Source organism: Serinus canaria, chromosome 7 (assembly GCF_022539315.1).
Source record: "Serinus canaria isolate serCan28SL12 chromosome 7, serCan2020, whole genome shotgun sequence".
In the NCBI taxonomy this organism is placed as follows: Eukaryota; Metazoa; Chordata; class Aves; order Passeriformes; family Fringillidae; genus Serinus; species Serinus canaria.
Window position 1 is genome coordinate 19833186 of NC_066321.1, and position 9066 is coordinate 19842251.

The 9066-nt window shown below is 52.0% G+C and overlaps 1 protein-coding gene across 2 annotated transcripts; it reads right to left on the reverse strand.

The window, feature by feature from the left end:
• Positions 1–451: 451 nt before the first annotated feature.
• On the reverse strand, positions 452–2627 carry DLX2 (distal-less homeobox 2). 2 transcript variants are annotated; one of them, XM_030240220.2, is made up of 3 exons: positions 2235–2627; positions 1849–2033; positions 452–1576 (listed from the first exon to the last, which is right to left on the reverse strand). In XM_030240220.2, exons 1-3 carry the CDS (start codon positions 2557–2559, stop codon positions 1262–1264), a joined length of 825 nt encoding a protein of 274 aa, XP_030096080.1. In that variant the 5' UTR covers positions 2560–2627; the 3' UTR covers positions 452–1261. The 2 variants fall into 2 exon arrangements, with proteins under 2 accessions (XP_030096080.1, XP_030096073.1); XM_030240213.2 differs by having other exon boundaries at positions 1849–2036.
• Positions 2628–9066: the final 6439 nt, after the last annotated feature.

A 9066-nucleotide genomic window follows, 5' to 3' on the forward strand; every position in this document is an offset into this window, starting at 1 on the left:
ATGCAGGTTACCGGCCTGGTTGCCATTGCCGGAGGGGCAAGGCGAAATGCCTCTGGGTCAGGGCTGCGCTCGAGGAGCAGCTCCGGGACTACTACGAATCCCGGGCACGGCCCTGCCCCAAACCCTTCCGGACAGCCATGGGAAGCTGTGAGACGGCAGCAGTCTGTCCCGGGTGAAATGTCGCTGGCGCCAGCAGGCGGGAGAGGGGGAAGGGGGGCGGCTCTGGGCTGCTGCAGGCAGCGCTGAGTGATTCATGGCCTCGCCAAGAAGACTGTCAGGGGCGAGATTTTATTGTAGACGGGAAAGAGGGGAAGGAGGAGGGAAGTTGCAGGCTTGCGGCAACTGTTACAATGGGGAGGGGGTGGAGGGGACGCGGCTCTCCCTCCCAGCGAACGTCCGGATCCGAATCGACACCCTCAAATTTCCCCCTCTCCCAAAAACTCAGCGTGGGCACCATGGAAACAATAATTTATTTAAATACTCTCTGCTTATTGTAAAAGAAACATTAATGAGTGTATAAGTTTTCCATAATAAATAACCAAAAATACAGTTTTTTTTTTTTCCACGACGCTGGACATCAAACAGATCAGGGGCATGTCAGTGGCTAGGCTGCCGGCGGGGGAAGAGCGGAGGGGGCGGTGGAGAGGAGAGCTAGCTGCGGCTGGCGCCCGACGCGGGGAAGCCCCGTCGGGGCACGAAACCAGCCCGGAGGCAGCGCACGGGCGGGAGCCGTTCCGGCACCGCCGCCTGCGGCCGGCCCCCGCCTCTGTCGGACGGTTTCGTTTACGGCTAAAACGGATACCTTAAACACGCGAGGATTCTGTTTTAAATCTACATATAAAAATTATTTATCTTTTTTTAAATCGTTTTATTTTTTAATCCCCAGCATCAAAGTGAGGTTATCCGCAAAGGCACCTGTCAACTTTAAAAAAATAAAAAGTAAAGTTAACCAGAGTTCCGCACCGATGGTTTGATGAAAATGCCGGGGAAGAGGAGGAAGATAGACGGAGAGGAGGGAGGGAGGTGAGTACTTGTTTCGCAGCGTGGTTGTTTTCACGGCGGGAGGGAGGGAGGACCCCACGGGGCCGAATGCACACGGGCCCCGCCGGCAGCAGCAAGCGGGCGGGACGGGGAACGGAGCTGTTCCTCTCCGCTGGGATGGCCGAGGCCGGTGCCCGGCTTCACCAAAATACCAGTGCTGCACGTCGGTGCCCCGCGGCTGCCGGGTGCGGCCCGCGGGCTCAAGTCTCTACTACAGGGCCTAGAAGATGTTGCCGCTGCCGTGGTGATGCGGGGGCTGCGCCGGCTGCGGGAGGGGAGCGGCCGCCGGCAGGTGCGCCGGGCCGGCGGGGGCCGGCGGGTACCACGAGTAACTACCGAGGAAGGCGGCGGCGGGGCTGGGGCTTGCGGTGCCGGTTCCGCCTGCGGTACGTGGGTGCGGAGCGAAGTCCCAGGCGGGGGGCGAGGAGGGAGACGGTGGCGAAGAACTGCGGCGGGGAGGCGGCTCCGCTGGGATCTCTCCGCTTTTCCACATCTTCTTGAACTTGGAGCGGCGGTTCTGAAACCAGATCTTTACCTGCGGGGAAAGTGGCGTCAGGCGGCCGCTGCCTCTGCGGAGCCTTCCCGGCGCCCAGACCGCCCGCGACGGGGCAGGGACGCGCAGCTTTCGCAGCCCCGAGCACTCCCGGCGCTGCCTCAGCGGCGCTACCGCTTCGCCTGCGCTCCCGCCCCGGGCCGTCGAGGCGCCATGGGCCGGTCTTCCTCCCACGCTCGCACCCGACTCCACGGAGGGCGACAGGCCCCGGCGGGGCGGGACGTGCCCGGGACCCCGCGGCGGAAGAGCCTTACCTGCGTCTGGGTGAGGCCGAGGGAGGCCGCCAGCTCCGCTCTCTCGGGCAAGGCGAGGTACTGGGTTTTCTGGAAGCGCCGCTGAAGAGCCGCCAGCTGGAAGCTGGAGTAGATGGTGCGGGGCTTCCGCACTTTTTTCGGTTTCCCGTTCACGATCCTGATCTCCGGCTCGCAGTCTTCCTTCTCTGCTGCGGCAGAAACGGCAACCCCAGTAAGGCGAGGCGTCCCCACCACCTCGGGCCCTACTCGGAGCTCGGTATCACCGCCCTCCCCGTCGGGGCGACCCGTCGAGAACGAGCGCTCTCCCGGCCCACCCCGTGTCCAGAGCCCCGATCGCCTCCTCGTCAGGCTCACCGAGCCGTCCCTCACGCGGGGCTCGGACGTACCAGAGTCGTTGTTGGCTGGGGAGGCCCTACTGCCGTAGGGCCCGTAGGAGCCGTAGGCGCCCCCGTAACCCACGTCGTAGGCGGCCTTGGCAGAGTAGGGGGCGGTGCCGCCGCCCGCGTAGGGGTAGGAGCTCACGGGGCCGTAGGGCGGCCCGCCCGCTGCCCCGTGCTGCTGGTTGGTGTAGTAGCTGCTGTCGGTGGCCGTGGAGACGGGCAGCGTGGGGGACTCCTGCGGCTTGTGCAGGCCGCCGTGCTGGTGGTAGCTACCGGCGGAGATCTGGCTGGTGTGCATGTCCGGCATCAGACTCTCCAGCACCCCCGTCATCCCGCGCCCCCGCCCGCCGGGGCACGGGTCGCCGCCCCGCGGCCGTCCCCACCGGGGACAGGCGGTCAGAGCCGCGCCACCATGCTCGCCGCGCTCCGCCGGGGCGGTGCAGCCGCACTCCCGCCGCCGCCAGCGGGACGGACTCTGCGCGCCGCGCGCCGCCGGGACGGCATTTAACACCGGTCACGTGGCGCGGCGTACGTCACCTAGCAACAGCCAATGCGGAGCCCGCCCGCGCCGGCGCCCCGCGGGCTCACGGAGTGCGGGACGGGAGCGGCGCCGGGCGTGGGGACCAGCGGCCGCGGGGTTGCCGGGGACCGGGACCTTCCCCGTCGTACGGGTCAGGCTGCTGCACCTTTGGTTGGATGGGGCGGTCTGATCCGCACCAGCGAGAGCTCGGGGCCGCGGCTCAGCCCGGCCGCTTCTGCCCTGCTGTGTGGCCCCGTCTGGCCGGCAACGCCGGGAAAAGATCCGCGCATCGGTCCCCCCATAAGCGGCATCCCCAAGCTGGCGCGCCTGACTGCGGGTGGAGCTGGGCGGCCGCGTTTGGGGCCCCTCTTAGTTATCGTGCCCCCGGGAGAGCGTGCACATCGCGGGAGATCAGTAACCCGCTTTCTGTGCCAGAGTGGCAGAGCTTTCCAGTGAAATCTCCGTAACATTACACGCGGAGGGGCGACATGCCGCCTAGCACACGTGCTTTGTACAGCAGTTGCTGACGGCGCCCACGGGACGTCCTTCCACGCGGCAGCCCCTAACGGCGCCTGTTGCAGCCCAGGCACAGCGGCGGGGCCGGAGGCGCCAGGTACCCGCGAGCAGCCGCCTGTCTCCCTGTCCTGTCCGCTGGCGGTCGCACAAGGCCGTCGCGGCTGGTTGTCAGTCGGGCTGTCCTTGGCCGCCCTCTGCCGGGGGCAGTGCCGCGGGGCAGCAGCCGGAATGGTGTCTCAGGTGCGCTGAGTAGAGCTTCGGAACTGACTTTTACTCTTTTATTCTTTTATGCTATTTTCCTCGCACGACTGTCCCCGCCTCGGAGCCAGGCCGCCTGCCAGGGATCGCGTTCCTTTCGCTGGGAGAAGGAGCCGCGCTGCCTTGCGGAAGTCTCACGTGTGTTCAGCGCGGGCAGGGAGGGAGGTGGCACTGGTGCGAGGGTGGCTGCAAATGTTACCACAAAAAGCTGGTAAAAAGGTAACAACAACAACAAAAAGCGTCGTGTTGTTTGCATGGGCCGGGCGTACCTGGCTATCCTCGCGCGCCCTGAGCCCGCCTTGCCTCGCGAGCCCGCGCGTGCCCCCTCAGGCGCCCTCCTCGCGCTCGTCCCGCCTAGCTCCGTCCGGCGGGCGCCTCTCCCTCACGGCGCCGGTGCCGGGCATCTCGCTCCCGCCCCGGGCCCGCCTCGCCCCGGCCTCTGCCGCTTTGAGGATGGCTGTGGCTGCAGCCTGGTCCTGGAGTCTGTGCCTGCGGGGTGGCGGCGCTGCGGCGAGCGCAGGTGCGCGGGGCTGGCTCTGGTCGTCTGCCAGCGGCAGGTGGGCCCGTGAGTGGGGCTGCGGGAAATGGGGCGCTCGGCTGAGGCGGCGGTGAGCCCCGGGCGCCGCCTCCGCGGGAACCGACGGGCCCAGAACCCGGCGTGATAACGCCGGAACCTGGCGTCCGGCCCCGCCCGGAGCAGCGGCGGTCACGGAGAGAGCTCGGTGCCCGCAGCAGCGGCTCTCGTGCTTCTGACGCTCCCACGTATGGCTGGTGCTTAGTGCAAAAGAAAACCGCTTTCTGCAATCGGCAGTGTGATCCCAAGACATCTTTGTAGGACTGTTTCTGTCCATCGCTGGATGAAGGCCGGCAGTCTGAAAAAGCCTCTGGCTGGCACGGGAAAGGGGCAGACAGCGTTTGGTGTCAGCAAGCAGCAGGACAATCAGCTACCCTTCATTAGTCACGTTTTGAAGTGTGCGAGATAGTTTAAAAATACACAGGTGAAAGGACACTTCATCTCATACTGAGGATTTCATAAAGCAAAGGACTTACTTGGGAATTTGTCTTGCTATATGGCAATTTTTATTTTTTAATGAAATTAAATAGTGCTATATAGCATGTACATGGTGATGTGTACAAAAAGTAAAGGGCATGATTTTGTTTTGTTTGACTCAGCTTACATGAACAGTCTCTCTTGTGCAAGTTGTTCCTCATAAGTTGATGCAGGGTTCACAAATTTAAATGATATTGTCAAATGATAGTTGCTCCAAAGTCTTACGGCTTTGTTTCTGCAGTTTATTTTGCCTATGTGGAGGCACAGACTTGCTGGAATGACCACTGGCATTTATTTTGCATTTATTCACATGACTGATCTTGTTGATCTGATTTTGTTATTTCAAATTTACATGAACTTTTCTTGTGAGGTGGTTGCTTTAAACACCAACTTGTATAAATAATGGCATGATTAATGGAGAGATGACATCAGGCAGCAGGAAGGAAGGAGAAAGGCTTATTTTAGGTGAGAGACAACTCGACTACCATGAATGTTTTACAACACACTTCTCTGAATCAGTCACAGTTTTATCAGGAGTTTAAAAAAATAACGGCATTAGGCTGGCCCAGTGTTTATGTGTTTTCATGTCCTTGTGTTGAGCTAATAATTTTAATTCTGTTTTTTTTGTCCTCGCTTTGGAAATTGTGAATGTTACATGGCCGGGTAATTAGAAGAGACATAGAAAGACTGGGAAGTGAGGGAAAAATCGGGGGAGAGTAGGAGTATTTTGTGTACCTGCTGTTAATTTTCTGCAAGCCTGCTTGGTTTTGGTGTAATAGATCATGTGTTATTGTTTATATCCCGTGAGAAGGAATGTTTGTATGATACAAAATATACATCTTACACACATTGGTCCTTCAGTTGCACACGGGAAAAGGATGCTTGCCTTCTTGCTGTAGAGCAGTTCAGTGGTGAAAAGTTTTGGTCATGAAGTTTATATGAATATACAGCACTTACTGCTAGAGGCAGCAAAACAATTGAGCTGGCTTTGTTGTTGTTGACTTGTTTGTTTTAGAAGCATCCTTGTGCTGACTGTGGGCATATTTAGTTTATGAAGTATGGTAAACACAGTGTGTATAAACACAAGGGAGGACCATCAGTCTTCAAAATCATAATCTCCAGCTGATCAGCTTGTATGAATTTTTTTTATGATTTTTAAAAAAGGCAGTTGTATGTGATTAATAGAAATGGCTATGGTAACTCCAGACTGGTATATTTTGTTTAATTTTTTTATTAACTATTATTCCTATGATTCTCTTCCTGAAATAGACTTTGTCTGAGAAAACTGTGAAAACACTTTAGGGCCTGTATTCTGACTCTATATATGTGGTGTAGATTTCACCTAAGGATCAATGGAACAAGTTGTTTCACAGTGTTTTATCTCAAGTTTCATTTGAAGAGAACGGCACTTAACAGTAAGACTGAGGTTAATTTTTAATCTGCAGTATTTTTAAATATTATTTTACCCATTAGGATCCACATTTGGCCACACCATTTCACTTACTTCAGCAAGAATATGGTGAATCCTAAGAGATGGGCCTATTATTTCTGATAATATTGCACAAAAGTAGTTGGACAGTAGCCTCTACTGCCATGGCATGTTAACAAGTATGGATTTCTTTCCATGTAGTCCTGAGTATTTGCCTTAATAATTGAAGAGTAATATAATCATGTGCCAGATGAAGCCATGAGGAGGGTTTTTGCTTTCACTGTACATATGAAATCTGGTATTACACTTGAGAGTGATGGTAACACTTGAGTCTTCCTTTTCTGAGGGATTAAGTGTATCAGCTTTTGGGAAATTGTACCAATCTTTTCAACACCCTTCCGTAAGCTTGCTACCTGCTGTGCTTCGTTTCAGAATCCAGCATTATCATTTTCCTCTCTAAAAACTGTTTATTGTCTCATTTATCTGTACATCAGATTACTTCATTCCAAAAATCACATAACTCTTCTGAGAAGAATATGCCCCCTTGTGTGGCTCCCTGAGGATTCCTTTCTTAGCCCCTTGTTGTAAACAGCTTATACAAGCGTGACATGAGACATGGGTTCTGTAAAATCCTTTCAGAGTTGTTTATTAAGCTGTCTTGGTCTCAGATTATCTTTCTCAGTGATGATTCACTGACAGCTCAGCACCTTTCTTCAGCAGAAATCTTAGCAGACTGGGACCCAAACTGTGACTTTTAACAGTGGATTAGTCTGGTGTTATTTAGCACAGGTGTTTCTCAGTTGTTTCCTTGTACAGTGTTGAGGAAGTGCACAGCCTGATGCATTGGGGCGAATGTCTAATATCAGCACATTCTTGGTTCTAATAATTGCTGCAGATGTTTGGTGTGGGAAGGAAGGTCTGTGTGCAAAATGTGAAGGCAGTAGAGCAGCAATCCTTGTGGGTTTTGGGAATAAAGCAGAGCATGCCCAAACAGTCCCTCTTGCCTCCTTTAAGACTGAAATTCTACCTTGTTCTGCAGTAGGGCCCTTGGACGTGTTCTGATCATCTCTGGGGCTTCCATTTTTTTTTTCTTTACCAGATGTATAATAAGTAGTACTACTGATAAAATCCAAAAACTATGTGCTTTTTCATGGTGGTTTTGTTGAGTGGTTTTTTTCCCCTTAATAGAATGAGATTGGTAGAATAGCTAGAAACGAATTGTTTTGGTAGCGTTTTGTGGGAATGTTAACCAGCCAGAGGCTAGGCAAGTGGTACAGGGCAAGCGCTTGTGAGCCCACTTAATAGTGGATTTGAGCACACTCAGGTTCAGCCAATAGGAAAATCTTTGTCAAAAGTGTTTTGTGTGTGAAAATTTAGATGAAACAAAAGCCTTTAGTAAGAGCATGCATGAAAAATGCTTTCGAGATGAATCATTAGATAATTTCTAATACTGCTGTAGATGGCAAGTGTGAGAGAAGCTGAGAGGCGTATTTTGTGGGAGCAGATTTAAGCTGAGTTGATCAGTTGTATCATTTTGAGCTCTTGTTTTGCACAGGTAGTAGAGAACATTTTATTTTTCCTTGACTGTAATGTCTGTACAACCTTTACCTGTGCAGTCTAAGCACAGTTTAAGCAAATTTCAACACTGAGAATAACCTAGAATACTTTGGTGTTAGCCTAAATGTCATTATTTTAAGGTTCAATTTAGTGGACAATGGTGTTTGGAGCTCAGAAATGCTACATTGCCTTAGTGTACTGGATGAATTTTGATTAGTAGTGCCAGTGAACTGTCTGAGGTGTGGAGTGTGCTTTCTTCTGCAGGATCTTGTTTGAGCTGACACATCCTATGACTGGCATATAATAAAGTCTGTTCCTGATGGAAAACATGAATGTCTTGCTTGGATGTGTTTTGCTTTATAGAAGATATGTACAAGAACAAATCCTGTGAATGGATTATAAAGCTGCAAAATACTTGGGACAAGTCCTAGGTTGCTACATTCCCGTCTGGAGTGCTGCACTAAATTGACTCAAATTGTGGACCATGCAAACTGCAGAGCCTCTTCATGGGAATACTTGGACATATGCTCTGGGATTTGTCACTGGCTAGTCCCAGCCTTTGTAGGCATCTCAAGTAGAAATGATTAATTGCTCAAACTCAGAAATTTAGAAGAAAATCTTCTTTCCAGTAGTGAGAAAATATGCACATACAAACCTTAAAAATTAATTGGCTTTGAAGTTAATTTTTTTTTTAAAGTGGTGAAGTAAACGTGATAAGAAATGAGTGTGTTGCTATGACCTTGACTGGTGAAGCCACAGCTGTCCCATGAACTGGCTGGGTTTCGGACCTTTTCTTCAGGCTGTGTAGTTGAAGTCTGTTGTGTAAATATGGAAACAGCAGGAGTTTTGGGCAGTGAATTGTCTGTGAGGAGTGCTCAATCTCATAATCTGCAAGCATATCTATCTTGAAACTGCTCCTCCTTGGAAAGAAAGGGGTGAAAGGAACTGCGTTCGGGTTCACAAGAGTTACTGGCCTTTTATTTTCTTGTGGTTGCTTTGCTTACAATAGTGGCAGGTGATTTGCATATGTATTTCATCTCATAGTATTTTTTCTGTTGGCAGAATGCCTAGATCTGAGAAGTACATGCCTTTTATAAACACTGCTGTAAATCTAAATAAATTAAATTAGAATGTTGCTTTTTACCAGTATGCATGTCTCTCAGGGGTTAGTGTTGTCACATAAGGAGCTCAAACTGCTTAATTTTTTTTCTTTTCAGGTTGGAGCTAAGAAAATATCTAAGAAGAAAAGATCTTGAAAACTGAGAGAGCAGAGCAAATGCAGAGATAAAGTGGTAGGTGGGAAGTTAACTAAGTAAATTCCATTGCCTACAGGTCCTCTCGTGACTCAGTCCTTATGTGACTTTACTTGTAATTCGCAAAAGTAGTTGAAAAATGGATTAAGAATGTAAGTATTAACATGTAAAGAATCTAAGTGGCCACAGGGTGTCCCCACTGTTCCATGCTGATTAATCCTGATAGGCCATTTATCCTGTGGTACAAAGCTTGG